The sequence below is a fragment of the Rattus rattus genome, chromosome 1, assembly GCF_011064425.1.
Source record: "Rattus rattus isolate New Zealand chromosome 1, Rrattus_CSIRO_v1, whole genome shotgun sequence".
NCBI lineage: Eukaryota > Metazoa > Chordata > Mammalia > Rodentia > Muridae > Rattus > Rattus rattus.
Genome location: NC_046154.1, coordinates 91,124,300 through 91,140,200, shown reverse-complemented (window position 1 = coordinate 91,140,200; position 15,901 = coordinate 91,124,300). Strand labels below are relative to the sequence as shown.

Sequence of the window (15,901 nt, the reverse complement as noted above, 5' to 3'; positions counted from 1 at the left end):
GGGACAGCAGGCTTAAACCTGGGCTGCACCACTTAGGATCAGCTATTCTAGCCATCTCAAAGCCTTAGTGTTTACAGAAGGGCGGTTGATAGTCCAGTGTTTGGCAAGAAGATCATGAGGAAAGACCTGGACTACTTAATGAAAGGTCTTCAGTTTGGAAGTTCAAGGGAACACAGGTAAATCCTCCTTTTGGGCCAGAGTTTATTAATTAGCACCATAAAAATACAGACAGCAGCATGACAGGCTCTGAGAGCTCAGGCCCCAACACCAATCTCTGGTTCTTTGTGGCAGGGAGAAGGGAGGAATTCTAAAGAGATGTTCCACTCAGGACATAAGGGAAGTGAGGAGAGATACACAGAGGTGGCAGATGTGCCCCACCAGAAGCCCTCCACTGTCCTAGAGTCTAGCAACCTGGTCTGTAAGGAAATAAAGTGTACCCTGACACTTGGGTATTGTGTTTGCAGACACCCCACAGCCTGTCTGTCTCCCTGTAGCAGCAGGGATCTCAGAACCAGCTATGAAGGTGGAGACAGGGTGCACATGGACATAAGTGCAGCTGAGCCTGGGATTCAAACACAGTGAGACCCTGTCACAAAAACAAATGGCTATGGGTGTGGCTCAGTTGGTTGAGAGCTTGCCTAGTGTGCCTTTCTGAGCTCTGGGTTCCATCCCTAGCTTGCCCTGCATGTGCATACACACAAAGGAGTACTAGCACCTATTTAAACCAAGAGCAATACAGGTAAGGCATCCCACATGAGACAAGCATCCAAGCCTTATTACATTTTTACTGTGTACTGATTATATTATACTTGAAGGTTTCAGGAAAATGAATGGTCACTCTTCTGAATAAAGTGTCTTTACAAGCACCTGACTAGACTTGGGTGTTGGTAATCCAGAAACAAGCATCCTAAGGATCACAGAATTGATACATATAATATATGTGTGCTCAAAAAAGATTAGCAATTGCAATAAGTCCTGGTCTCCTGATGAATAATTGTCTCATTCTGTTAATAAGAGAGCATAGAAATTCTTGGAAACTTAAAATGTTTTCTCCCCCACACACTGCTTTCTTGAAGTCTCGGCTGAGAAAACTAAGAAAGCAATGTAGCTGAGGCCATTAGATGCATGGGCATGGAAAGCAGGCTGCCCGGTGGGTTCCTACCATTTCATGGCCTTGCTCTGGCTCCCTTCTGCAAACTCAGAATGGCATGCCCTCTCAGGAACTAAGAGAATCTGCATGAATCCCTCAGCACTGTCTTAAACAGCCCTCTGCATGACAGCATAAGTACAAAAGGCAAGACATGCAGGAGGCATAGCAACTGCGGGAAGTCCTACTGCGGAGTTGCAGTGGAGAACTGAAGCAGGCATATCTTTCTCTCTTTTCTTTGCCCCCTGTAAGGCCTTTGAAGGCTACAATAATATGAGTCTATGTACAGCCTGTGTCTTGGGGGTTTTATTGTTTTCTAAGACAGGAAGATAACAGGACTTAGGGGTTATCAATAAAACTGGAATAAAGGTTTTGTAGAAAAGCTTGGAGCAGGAAGAGGGGACTACACATCACCCTCTGTCTCTACCTTCCCATTCACATCACTCACAAACTCCAAAATCCTGGGTAAATCCCAGCTAAGGAGTTTCTTTGAAACTTGATTCCAGATGTTCTGGCTTCCACAGCTGGTGGTTCCGTCCCTGAATTTTATGGTAAAAATAGGGCATGGTGCAAAACTATCCAGAGCAGCTCTCAGATGGGTCCTGTGCAAACATTCTTAAGAGTCCCAAGTGAAGAACAGAATATCGCTCACTGGTAGAGCTGCTGTGTTTCCCCCTGTGTAAAGCCTTCCTGTAAGTGGATCTGATTATGACAATTTGGTCATTAGAATCCAGTCTCCACCAGGAATCTTTATCTTGGTTTCGTTTGGCTTTTTTTTTGACATTCTGAAACGGTTTCGCTCTGTAGCTCAGAGTAGCTTCCAACTCTCGAGATTCCTACTTCAGCATCCCAAGTGCTGGGCTGCAGCCCGAGCACATGCATCTGGGATTGCTGTTGCTTCCGGGATGGTCAGCAGTCACCAGACACTGAATAAACAAGTCAAAGTCCAGTGGATCAACTGCAAGTGTTCTGGGTCTGGAGTCTTTTTGGAAAGACAAGGAGAATGGCGTCACTTGTAGCGGTTACCTGTCAGAGCTAAGGATTAGCAGGGCTACTACCTTTAAGGACGTCTCACCTTTTTTCCAAAAATATATTTATTTAAAAAAAAAAAAATCAGGTAAGCTTTCTGCAGTCCAATTTTCCAGGAACAAGCCAGAATTTGGCTTCCAGCCTATCAGAAAGGTTGAACAGCAATAATTTCATGCAGAAGTTCTCTCTCCCTGCAGGAGACAGAAAACATGCTGCTTGGTTGCACACACTTAATTCTCTAAATCTGGTTTGTACTTCTGTCATCATTGTATTCCGTCCCCGGGGTCTGGCATGTCAGAGAATCCATCTCTAAAATTCAAAATTTCCAAACTGAGATGTGCGGTTGTTGGTCTTAAGTTGGGGTTTATAACCAATTCGATCATTAATCATTTGTTCCCGGCTCTTGGGGTCACTGCTGAGCCCAGCAGCTCCTTCTCCATCGCTAGTTCCTACACCTTCCACATCTTCCTTCTGTTTCTTACGGGCCTGAAAGTATTGAAAAAAAAATTAGCATCTAACACCACAGTCTCCGAATTAACAAATGTTTAGAGTTTACCGTGTACTAGGCACTGGGTATGGAACAAGGTTAAGGCCTAGTAAACAATAAGCAAATATCCCAAGTTTAGGATGGTAACAAGGATACAGGCATGCAACCGTAGAAGATAGAACCCTACATTTGAGGATGTCACAGTCTAGAAGGCAAACGGGTGTGCAAACCGTAAATTATAGCACAGAGTACTCTGGATTATAATGGGAAAGCTCACAATGCCAAAGATAAAAGGGGTGTGAGGAATTAGGGCACAATACAAAGGCCCAGCAGGAGCCTGCAGTTGGAGATAATGGAGATGGGGTAACAAATGGTGTTTCAGCAAATTACTATCAAGGAGAACAAGAGAAAAATGACATGACTAGCAGCCACCAAAACCTACAACCTGAAAAAAAAATTAAAAAAAAGAAATTACTGGCCCCATGTTGACTACAGTAACTCAAGGAGACATTATGCTACCTTGTCAATAGGCTTCTGGCCTTTAAATTTTATAAATTAATTATCTATTTGTGATGCTAGGATGCTAGGAGTTGAATCCAAGGCCTCATGAATGGTAATCAACCACCGTACCACATCCCAGTCCCCGTTTTAGTTTTGGGTTTGTTTTGAATTATTTTTGAAAACTTTCCTCTTGGTACTACTGCTACTCACCGAGTGGTAAATCTGATGAAATGAAAAGAAAATCTACAGCCAGAAGGTGATGGCACACACCTTTAGTCCCAGTACTCAGGAAGCAGAGACAGGTGGATCTCTGACCATCTATAAAGTGAGTTCCAGGACAGCCAGGGCTACACAAAGAACCCTGCATTCCCGGAGGGGTGTGTGTGGGGGGACAGAAACAAAAACAAAAAACCCAAAACAAACAAAAACAAGAAAGGAAAAAGCCCTACAGTAGACAGATGACCTTGATGACAATACAGCTGGCACCACATTGTATCAACAGTTGCAACACTTTTGCAACTTGTAGCTGCGGCCCTCCTAAACAAGGGGGGTTTCCTGCTTACCAGGCAGAACCTTCCATCCTGTTATGGGTGTTACTCCCTCTGCAGCCGACTTCCTAGACTTTCTTGAAGGCATTCGGCTGGACTGTCCCTAAGTAACCCTATAGCTCTCCTGACAGCTCCTTTCCTAAGAATGGAAGCCTCTGCTGTTTAGAGCTCTGCTACTTGCCAGGCATGGTGGTACAGGCCTTTAATCCCAGCCCTAGGGAGGTAGAGGCAGGGAAATCTCTAAGATGGAGTCCAGCCTGGTCTACAGAGTGAAATCCAGAACTGCCACAGCTACACAGAGAAACCCTGTGTCAAAAAAACAAAATCAAAACAGAACTCATGCTACTGGACTATTACATGTTCAAGGCCAGCCTGAGCTACATAGTGTAACCTTACCTTAAAAAAAAACAAAACAGGGGTTGGGATTTAGCTCAGTGGTAGAGCGCTTGCCTAGGAAGCTTAAGGTCCTGGGTTGGTCCCCAGCTCCGAAAAAAAAGAACCAAAAAAAAAAACAAAACAAAACAAAACAGAAGAATTACGCTACATCTCCTCCACCACCTGCCTGAGTTTCTGTCGCTTATTTCCTGGGTCTATGATTTGACCAATTTCCAAAGCCATGATAGTTCTCACCACCACTATAATTATACCAGTGCCAATTTCCCTTCACTGGAGCCACCATATATTCAACCACTACTGCATCTACCTTAGCTTCCACATCTTGATCCTGCTTACAAATGCATACAGCCACCATAGCCTGCTCCACAATGGCCTCTGCCACCACCACCACCAACACAGCCTCATCTTCTACCAAAGTTGCCACCATGACCTAAGTTACTCCAGCACATCTCTAAGTTTCCTTCATAACCCAGAAAGGTCACCAGATCCATCCCACAGCCTCCTTGTCATCCAGTGGAGTCATCTTGTTCAAAGGGGACCTCTTCCATGTCAAAATGAGGCCAACAAAGAGTTATTTCTGAATCAACTGACTCCTCTTCCAGCATTTTTACAGCCACTGCTTTCAATCTTGCCATACAGTTCAAAGCAGTCTCTTAAAGTCCATGCTTCTGAATATTTCTTACTGCCACCAACAAAAAAATCCCCACTGCCGATGTCATAAAGCATACAAAGTCATCTCCAGAAAGGGCCTTTGGTTGCACTTTATGCCCACCAAACAACCTGCTGTGGATGAGCAAACGCTGATAGACCTGGACCAGACAGACCATAAGCATTTTGTTTGGGGCTTTCTCAAGACCTGTACCTTCAAAGCTTGGGTCAATAAAGTCCCACCAATCAAGGCCTGGTTCCTCTGATTCACAACCCTTATTCCTCCTGTGGTGGCAACATCGAGGAACCCAGACTGACTATGGCCATTTGAAGACTGAACTCAACCTTTCTTTCTTTTTTTTTTTTTAAATATTTATTTTATGTATGTGAGTACACTCTAGCTGTCTTCAGACCAGAAGAGGGCACCAGATCCCATTACAGATGGCTGTGAGCCACCATGTGGTTGCTGGGAACTGAACTCAGGACCTCTGGAAGGGCAGTCAGTGCTCTTAACCACTGAGCCATCTCTCCAGCCCCGAACTCAACCTTTCTAATTCAAGTTGAATATGAGATACAGCAGAAGAACCTGGCTTGCTTCTTTCACAAACAAAATATGGCTCCAAGTCACCAATGGCTACAGAATTCCCATAGCCCCCACTGCCTAACACTAAAGATGGCACTAGATGTCAATAACTCTTTCTAAAAATGACAACAGATGCTTTATCTACAGTTCTTTACTGGGAGCACAAGTCAAGGGCTCTGATCACTGAAATTATGTTGGCAATTACATACCACCTACTAGTAAACCATAACCCTCAAATCCCAGCATTAGTTAATTAACGGTCAATCCAATAAGGCCAGGCTAGGATCCCTTCTCTGAGGTGCTTGGGACCTGAAGTATTTACTGTTCAATTTTTTTTTTCCCCACGTTTTGGAACTTATGCATTAGTCACAGAGATCAAGCATCCCTAAGCCAAATATCCAAACCCTAAAATGTGTCCAAATATAAAGTACCCTGTGGTTAAAAACCCTTTAAGTAACAAATATAAGGAACTTGGCCAGAACGATAGCTGCCCAATACTGATAATCTGAATTCAATTCCCTGATCCCATTTTTTTTTTAAACAACCAAAACAAAACTGCATAAGGTGGTGGGGATTGGTAGCACCAGCACTCCTAACAAGCTTGGAGACAGCGCCAGGGGAATTCATGGGCAAAGCTAGCCTGAAGTATACAACATTAACAGGAAGAGACCCTGCTTGAACAAGATGGGCGAGATCCAACTCCAGAAAGTTGTCCCCTGACCTCCACATAAGCATCCTAGAGCACAAATGCCCTCCCTTACTGTGGGACTGATGTTTTTGTGCCTTTGCCAGAGGTCTGGTGCCAGGCCATCAGTTATTCCAGTTGCTCAGCATCTGTAGCACATCTGGTAAACACTCCCTCTCTCACTTCTGATTGGTTTCAATAAAAAAGCGGACAGCCTTTAACAGTGGGAGAGGGCAGGCAGGACTTCTGGGGAGACTGAACTCTGAAAAAGAGTCAGGCGTGGGAAGTCACCATGTTACCAGTGGGACGCAGATGAAGAAGCAGGTGCCAAGAAGAGACTAAGACAGACAGGTAACAGACCACAGGACGGGACATAGGCCAGGCCAGTATTGTCAGGTTTGAATAGCTGAGAATCTGCCCAGACATAGTACCCAAAGCTTACAATAAATAGAAGTCTCTGTGTCCTTATTTGGGATCTGGGGCGGTCCCGAAGAAAGTTACAGCTACAACATACACTTATCATGGACATGCTACTAATAAAAATTTTGTGTATGTTTTTTCCTGAGATTGAATTCCGACTCTAACGCTTGGCAGCAAGTGTCTTTTACTCACTGAGTAGTCTTCCCAGCCCACAGGTTTTCTTTCTTCTTAAGAAGTCATATTGGGGGTTGGGGATTTAGCTCAGTGGTAGAGTGCTTGCCTAGCAAGCGCAAAGCCCTGGGTTCAGTCCCCAGCTCCGAAAAAAAAGAAAAGAAAAAAAAAAAAAGTCATATTGGGGGGCTGGAGAGATGGCTCAGTGGTTAAGAGCGCTGACTGTTCTTCCAGAGGTCCTGAGTTCAAATCCCAGCAACCACATGGTAGCTCATAACCATCTATAATGAGATCTGATACCCTCTTCTGGTGTGTCTGAAGACAGTTACAGTGTATATAATAAATAAATAAATCTTAAAAAAAAAAAAGAACTCATATTGGTAATCATTATTAAGGGTAAGGTTTTTGGTTTTGTTTTTTGTTTTTTTGTCTTTTGGTTTTGTTTTTGAGATATGGTCTCACTGTGTAGGCCAGGGTGGCCTGAAACTCACTGTGATCTTCTGCCTCAGATTCCCGAGTGCTGGGATTCCAGGCGTGTGTCATCAGGCCTGAATGAGTGTCAGGTATGGTTTAAACTTCAGTTGTAATGAATCATAAATGCTGGCACAATGGATATTGACGCTGCAGAGTCAGCTCACTGCTGAGTTGGCTTTTCCACTAAAGGTGGTGGGTTTGGTGTCCATTCAAGCAGCTTAGGAAGGAGAGACACTCTTGCAATGAATTAAATGAAAACAGTAGAAAAAGTATGTCTTCCTCTGTCCCTCCCTCCCTCCCTGGTTTAAGTCTACAGCCCAAGCTGTCTAACTCTTCCTGCCCCTGCCTCTCAAGTACTAATATTTTGTACTTACATGCCTGGCTCTGCTCTTTTTAAAAAAAAAATTGTTATGAAGGTTTTGATTATGAATCTGTAGCATGTGCAGTGTCTGTGGGAGGCCAGAGGAGGGCGTCAGGACCCCTGGAACTGGAGGTTATAGATGGTTGTAAGTGGCTCTGTGTGTACGGGGAACTGAAGCTGGGTCCTTTGCAAGAGCGGCAAATACGCTTTCTTAATTGTTGAGTCACCTTTCCGCCTCCACCCCTTCATATTTCATTTTTACTAAACTTTGTCGACACCTCCATAACTAGATTCTGGAACACTCTGTAGTTGTTCTCAGCATGAAACTTTCAAAGTGATGTCAGTCCAGTTGAGTATTCTCAGAGATTCCTTTGCTTCTTAGAAGTAGTTTTCATAAAGATTTTTGGGTTGAACTTCTTAAAGTCAGTTCTTTGTAGTGTTGACTAAGTAGAGTGTGACAGGAAGTTTAATAAACAAACACACAGACACGCACACATACACGCACACACGCACAGGCACAAAGCAAAAACTAACAGTACTTCAGGAACTACAGAAGCTGGGATGTAGAGCAAGAGAAACGTACATGATCCATCTTCATCTGAATGATATAAAGCCACACATTCCGGGTACATGCAAGACGCAAAGCTCCCTGTCAGGTAAAGGACCTCGAAGAGCAGCGACCTCGGCTGGGGTGTAGAGAGCTGTCTAAGAAGAGTCCAGAGCTCAATATGCTAACCCAGCCTTAAGGAGCTTCCTGCCCAGTCAAAGAAAACAGACCAACAAAGTTACAACACAAGTGGTGGCACCTAGAAGAATTCAGCACGGGTGGTGACTTAACCCAGCTGGGGAGCCTGATGAGGGATAGGGCACGGCAGGCAAAGGGACAGCACTAGCACTGAGAGTAAAGATAACTTGGGAGATAAAGTGGAGAGATGAGCAAGGACCTAGTCATAAAGGACCTCATGTACCACACTTAGGAATTTGGACTTCATCTTGAAGGTGTGAAAGAATCTTTTTTTTTTCTTTTCTTTTTTTCTTATTTTTGTTTCTCTGTGTAATGGCCCTGGTTGTCCTAGAACTTGATCTGTAGACCATGCTGGCCTCAAACACACAGAGATCTGTCTACCTCTGCCTCCAAAGAATTTATTCTGATTAATGGATATCTAATATAATATGGCAAAGCCAGACTTAGAAAAAAATACAGCTGCAAGGTGTGGTAGGTATCGTATGCCTGTGCCTGTTACTCTACCACTCAGGAAGCACAGGCAAATGTTCAAGTTCAAGGCCAGCCTGGTCTACATAATGGGTTCCAGACAGTGAGAGCCTGTCTCAAACAAAAAATATAATAGTGTTCTACTGCAGGCTAGATTCTAGAAATTCAATGGTGAAGAACATGGATATGATTTGTGCAATCAAAGTTCCTAATATAAAAGAGTTTTACAATAAACGACCAAATGATTCCAAGAACAGTAGAATGTTGGGGTTGTCTGGTGCTGCTATGAATTCAAATGCTAAATAGCGGCCCCCAAGATCTGGTTGCCCCAAAGATCCTCATGTGTACCAAATGATGTTGTATAAACCTTTCTCCCCAATTTAAAGCTATTGGTTAGATAAAAGTGGCTACAGCCAGTTACTGGGGAGAATAAAGGTAGCCAGGGTTTAGGTTACTGGGCTGGGGGTCGCAGGTAAGGACCAAAAGGAGAGAAGAAGAGAGGAAGCAGGTGAGGGAGAGGGGAAAATGAAAGAGGGAGAGGAGAAGGAAGGCAGAGAGGCCAGGAGGTTTCCATTAGGCGTGATGGAGCCGGATCACGCAGCCGAGTGAAATGCCCCGGGACAGGCTGATGGGGCAGGAATAACGCAGAGGAGACTCAAACAGCACGTGCTTGGTGAGAATAACAGTCTGGCACATAGAAAACTAGATTCAGGGAAATTTGCCTAGTAACTGTGCTAAAGCTGATAATACAATCCATGGGACCCTGTTTATTACTGGGGACTGGCTGAGTCTTATTAATCACTAAGAGCAATTAAGTAGCATTTAAAATACCATTTACAGGTGAACGTTCTGTCTAACATGCACAGGCTCCTACACTGGTCTCCAGCATGAGGGGAATGTAATGGTAACTTCAAGTTACTGTAACTGCTAACAGGCTGGGATAATGTTGGTAGAATGTTTGCCCATCACGCCCAACCTGAGACTAGAGAAGCCACAGGCCGAGGGCAAATCTAGACAGCTCTGCAAAAGGAGCAGAGCAGTAAATGACGAGATATTGCCCAGAGAAGTTTCTTCTTGCACTAGATGAGAATTAACGGAGACCCACAAACAGACAATGTGTAGGTAGTGGATGACTTTGGAGCACCCTGTCCTAACTGGAATGTCTTCATCAAACTCCTCCCCTCAAGGCTCAGGGATCCATGTGGAAGAGGAGGCAGAGACTAAGAGACCCAGAGGTGAAGGCTGACCCCACAGAAACAGCAGCATCCACACACAAGAGAGCTGATGCCCGAAAGAACTCGCAGAGACTGTGGCAGTGCACACAAAACCTGCGGAAGTTCACGCCGGACAGGGTCTCACCCACCCCTAACTGAGGAGCTATTTGCAAGCTATCCGACAGCACTGTCACAAAGAAAATCAGTCTTCTCCAACATCTCCCCTGTCACTGGATATATCAACCACACTCCTAAGCAGGCTCCATGGCCAATACAAAGATGAACTCAGTGGTACTTTGTGGACTTGGTGTTTCTTCTTCTGGGGATTTGCTTTTGTATTGTTTTTCAGAGAAAGAGAAAGAACATAAAGTTAGGTGGCTAAGGCGGTAAGGAGGACCTGGGAGGAATTGGGGATGGGGCAGCATCATCAAAATATATGAAAGAATTAATAAACAAATGGTACTACTTAAAAAACTAACTGTAAAGGGATCGCGTTCTGTGGTTTCAGGCCACTGAGTCCTTAGTTCTTTGCTATGACAGTCACAGGAAGTTCCTTTTGTTCTGAGATGTCTGTTAAGCAGCCACATGGATTTTAAACTGCTGCTGGTGGAGTCTGAGCTTCCGAAGGTAATAATTACTGTCTGAAGTATCCCCTAAGCATCGGAAACTGAATTCTCACCTCCAGGTCCTTTCGAATGTTCTCGAACTCCTCAATGTCATCGAGCTTGAGCTCCAGGCGAGTTGGCTTTCGTCGCAGCATAATGAAGTCAGACCCGGTGAGCTGCGGGCTGTTAAAATGGTGGGAGAGGAAAAGCTGATGGTGCCAAGTCTCAGCTACAAACAGATGAATCTGTAAACACAAGCAAAAAATGAATGGGACATTAACTCATTTAGATTCCATGCATAGACTTCACGCTCTTTTTTTTTTTTAAAGACTTATTTATTTTATTTATATGAGTACACTGTAGCTGTCTTCAGACACACCAGAAGAGGGTGTTGGACTCTATTACAGAAGGTTATGAGCCACCATGCAGTGTTGGGAATTGAACTCAGGACCTCTGGAAGAGCAGTCAGTGCTCTTAACCACTGAGCCATCTCTCCAGCCCTTACACAAAATTGAAAATAAAAACTTTAAAAACAAAACCCAGCAAGTTGCCATCAGAGAATCTAAGCAATTCTTCCCCCCCCCCTTTTTTTTTCTTTTTAACACTTTTTGGGATGCTTTATTCAAAACCTGGGGGATAGCACTGAGAGAGCAACACAGAAACTATTCTCTGTCCAGAGTTCTTAGTTCAGACAGCAAGCTTGGGCCCCCACTCTCAGGTCCCAATACCCTTCTAGCTGTGGGCCCCCAAGCAAGACACCAACCATCACCTTAATCTTGTGTTCCAATAACCTCCAAAAGACACACTGGGTAAAAGAAACAAGCCGAGGACAGTGACACGTGACAACAGAGGGGTCCCCTGAGCCCGGAAGTTGGAGACCAGCCAAAGAAACATAGGGAGTCCCTGTCTCAAAAATAAAAACAGACAAGAAACAAAAGGAGCAGAAGAGTTAGGGAGGTGGCTGCACAGGACTTCCTGCCCTGGCACTTCCTGCCCTGGCAGGTGGGCCTGACTTCAAATCCCCAATGCCCACAGAAAAAGCCAGCCACAGCTCGGCAGTGGAACAATGCTTTAATCCCAGCACTTGGGAGACAGAGGCAGGTGGATCTCTGTGAGTTCAAGGCCAGCCTGGTCTATAGAGTGAGTTCCAGGACATCCAGAGCTACACAGAAAAACCCTGTCACCAAAAAGAAAAAAAAAAAAGGCATAGTCTTACGGGGGTCTGAACTATGAAGGAATGTAAGATTTCTGAGTTTGGGGGGTTGCTGGCTGGCTGTCTCCAGGAGTAAGGCAAAGTGGTACCAAGCAGGATGCCCAGCCAATACCCTCTTGCCTCAAGGTATACAATCATATATACATACCACACTCACAGTACACACCTATGCCTCACATATACACATACAAAGGAAAAAAAGAAAATGGTTATCCCATCCAAATTTAGTGTAGTTAGGAAAAGTGGGCAGGCTATCAGTCCAATCTGCTTTCTATAAACATCATCAGAGACTGTGACCATTCCTGGATATTATAACCAGCGGGCTTACAACTAATGAAAACTAAACTTACCAGTTCACAAGATTATTCACAGGATCAAAGCTGGTCCTAAATGGGTAAATCATTCATTAATCAGATGCTTCCTGTGCTGAGCTATAGGAGTTTAAAGTCACTGTCGAAATCTGTGGGGAAAACACAACACAAGAGACCATGCCAATCTAGGGCAAAAACAGAACTCTAAGGAGGGTCCTTCAACAGCACTGCATGAGCGTCTAGCCGTGGCTGGGCTGCCTAAGAGTGGCTAGGGATCTCAATTCCCTATGGGAAAAGGTGTCTTAGTGAATTTGAAGGGTAGGCAGGCAGACTTAAGGTCAGAGAAGTTCATATGGAGAATGAAGGTTTGTGTTAACAAAGCCCATGTTTGTTTCAGAACAAACACTTGAGCTGGCAGCACCCGGTAGAGTGGGCCCAGCAACTCACCTGGGCAGCAGTAGAGCTAGCCCCGGTGAAAGGCGTGGATGAGGTAGTCCCTGAAGACATGAGAACAGGAGAGCTGACCCTCCCCCTTGCCAGCTGTGGCACTGGGTAAACTAGCAGGAGCAGTGTTGGAGAGTTCACCCTGAGGGTGCAGGTACAGGTGGCAGGCTGATCAACTCAGCTACCTCCCAGGACCAAATCCAGGGCTCTGAGTTGGCCCACCCCAGCATCTACCCCATCTATGATCTGCGCAAGCTGCAGGGTCACATCTCCATGACACAGGGCAACAACATATCTGAGAGGAGTCCTAGTGAGGTTCCAGTATAGTGTAGCAAAAGCCAGAGGCCCTAAAACAGGCCCGTGACTCACTGCACTGAATGAGCATTTACAAGTTTAGGTGTGTGGACAAATGGGTATACTCCATGATACACCATGATGTGCTACAGAGTCCATGACAAATTTTTGTTTATTCTATCTTATTTTCTTATTGTAGGGGGGAGGTTGCAAGGGGGATACAAAGGGACAGGGAGATGAGTGGGACTGGGGTGGATGATGTGACGTTCACAAAGAATCAATCAAAAGTTAAAAAGAAAACCTAAGGGGTTGGGGATTTAGCTCAGTGGTAGAGCACTTGCCTAGCAAGCGCAAGGCCCTGGGTTCGGTCCCCAGCTCCGAAAAAAGAAAAGAAAAGGAAAAGAAGAAAAAGAAAAAAAGAAAACCTAAGCTGACTTTAGTATCTGTTGAAGGTATTGTCTCTATGTCCTCCACAGCATCCACAACAAAGTAAACTGAGCCATAAAAAATAGAGAAAATGAAACTAACTTTTCTTAAATTCTAGACTCTCCCATTATTGGTTTTTCTTCTCACTTTGGTAACTCAAAAGTTTTTGCCTCTTAAAAAAAAAAGTTTGTTCTATTTATTTGTTAGGTGCTGGTGAAAGCACATAGCCCACAGGCAGAGGTCAGAGGACAATGTCTGGGAGTCGGTTCTCTCCATCTACTATGTGGGACACCACACTTAGCACGGGCTCCTTTACGACTGAACCAACCCACATTCCCATTCTTTATATTACTTTAATACAGAAGCCTTGGGAAGGTTGAAAAATTATTCCAGTTTTATAAAGTTGAAGCAAACAGTTTAATTAACAAATTCAGAAGCCGGGTGGTGGTGGTACACACCTTTAATCCCAGCACTCTGAAGGCAGAGGCAAGCAGATCTCTGTAAGTTTGAGGTCAGCCTGGTCTACAGAACATGTTCCAGGGCACCCAGGGCTACACAGAGAAACCCTGTCTTCCAAAGAAAAAAGCCTCCTATAAAAGTTACTCATAGACCACTAGAATAAAAAGTTGTGATAATGATCTTCGTGAAAGTTCCGCAAAAAAAAAAGTTCCGATGTAGTGTGTGCATCCATATAAATTATTATTGCATGCTAGCAGAATGAAACAAAAGACTACGATGTATACGAAACATTTACACTTCTTACACTTCTCTCAGGAGTGTCACATTATATCACATCTCAAGGGGCCATATGGTCAACACAAAACACTGGCCCGTGACAATTCAAACTGCTTTATTCTATCAGATACTACCTTCTACCAGATCCCTAAGTAGAGAAATGGAAGAAATACTTAGAAAAATAATTTCCTACTTGGGTATGAACTGAAAGCCTCACCACTAGAGAGCAACAGTGAGTACGGGTTAAAAGCGCGGCTGTCCACCCGCCACATTACTAACCCTACTACACTGTGGCTCCAGAACGACGGATTACCTTTTCTCGCCAGAATTTATTTTCTGATCTTTACTCTTGTTGTCCCGCGACTTAAATAACTAAGATAGAATAAGCTCCTTGCGCGTAACGTGGCATTTAGTAAACCCTCGAAGAGGAAGTGCTCTTCTAACTGGAGTTGTTCGGGGAAGAAAGAGGCTTAAGAGTGAGATTGAGTCTGTTCAGCTCAGCAAACGCGAATATTTTGCAATCCCCGCAACTTTCATGTAAGGGTTTTAAAAAAAAATCTCTGACGGCCTAACAATCATTGCAACTGCAGCTGCTGGTATACACTTTATCTGGCGCCTCCCTGGACCCTTTATTTCAAAGAACATATAAAAAGAATAGGCTGTAGACAAGTAAAACAACAACAAACTAGGCCGCAGCTCCTCCACCACATCTCTATTTTAGCCTTAGAAGGCTCTTCGAGTTTAATGTCTTCTTAAAGCACAAAATCACTTCGTAGCCACCCAGTTTCCAGGGGCCCCAGGAGAACTTCCGTCGTGAACAACAGTCCTCTTTCCCAGCTCCAATGCTGCAGAAGTCTAGGGAGAGATTTCAATGGCAGCACAGGCCTCGGCTTCGAAATGACGGAAGGCCTCCCGAAGGAGAGCAGAGACCCTTGGTTTGTTCCAGATTAGAGTTGCGATTCGCAAACTTACCTCTTTTCAGGCCTCTGAAGCTTCCCAGAACCTCAACTCCCACCTTGACTCCATTGCTACGCAGCCCGAACTACACTTCCCAAGTTGCTCTGCGCCTTTTTTCCCACGCGCCTCTTCTCCCGAGAGGTTGTGCCTCTCTATAAGGCCACGCCCATCGATGACAGCCGACACTTGGCAACTACCACTCCCAAGATACTTCGCGACTCCTAGAGCACGAACTGGTACATTTCCGGCCAGTGACGCACTTCCACTTTGCTAGGCGCGCGGTTCCCGGTCTGAAAAGCAGGACGGGATTTGGCTAGGGCCTCGCGGCTCCGGAGCCCGGCATGGCCTCCTCACGAGCCTCTTCCACGGTACGGAGTTCCGCATCTAAGTTCATGCTTATCCTCTCCTAGGGAGGACCGGGTCCCCGTGGGAAAGGGCCGTTACCTTACGGGTCCGGGCAGAGGAGGAGGAGGAGGAAGGCTGGGGGACCGTGGTGTGGACCTTAGCAGCCTTTTCCTGATTTCTAAACGCCTTCGTGTACTGCAGCTCTTTTTGCACTGCTCTTACTTAAGCCCTGAGCAGTGAACAACACTTTTTCTGACTGCTCCAAAACACGGTTCTTTGAAATCGGGCAGTGTCTTGACGTAAGCTGTACGACTGGTACTTATGAGGCCTCCCAACTTCTAATAGGCTCAGAAAGTATTTGAAATGTGTATTCCAGTAACATTGTGACTTGGTGCGCCGAATTGTTTGGGTTGTTTTGGGTGTTTACCCAGTGGCGAGAAGTTATTTTCGTAAAATCGAAGATTGCATTTCGAATAGATTAAAGTAACAGGCCCCAAAACAAACCAAGACATATCAGACAGAAATTGTTTAATTGTAATTGTGTGCCAAATTTAACGAGAGCGTGAACTCGGCGCAAAGTCACTTTCGACTTTGTCCTAGTTTTGAGAGAAAATAAAATGAAAGCTCAGCATTTCCTTCATTCTTTTGGAAAGCATGGTTTGCTAGGACCAAACCTTAATCGGGGTCTTTGATT

General features: G+C 44.8%; 1 protein-coding gene across 3 annotated transcripts; it reads right to left on the bottom strand.

Annotated features, from left to right (window-relative positions):
• Positions 1-184: 184 nt before the first annotated feature.
• On the bottom strand, positions 185-14,981 carry Cdc26 (cell division cycle 26). Of its 3 annotated transcripts, none has more exons than XM_032903307.1 (4): positions 14,878-14,981; positions 12,046-12,155; positions 10,557-10,665; positions 185-2,662 (listed from the first exon to the last, which is right to left on the bottom strand). In XM_032903307.1, exons 2-4 carry the CDS (start codon positions 12,096-12,098, stop codon positions 2,486-2,488), a joined length of 339 nt encoding a protein of 112 aa, XP_032759198.1. In that variant the 5' UTR covers positions 12,099-12,155; positions 14,878-14,981; the 3' UTR covers positions 185-2,485. The 3 variants fall into 3 exon arrangements, with proteins under 3 accessions (XP_032759198.1, XP_032759206.1, XP_032759213.1); XM_032903315.1 differs by having other exon boundaries at positions 12,046-12,081; positions 14,878-14,953; XM_032903322.1 differs by lacking the exon at positions 12,046-12,155 and having other exon boundaries at positions 14,878-14,947.
• Positions 14,982-15,901: the final 920 nt, after the last annotated feature.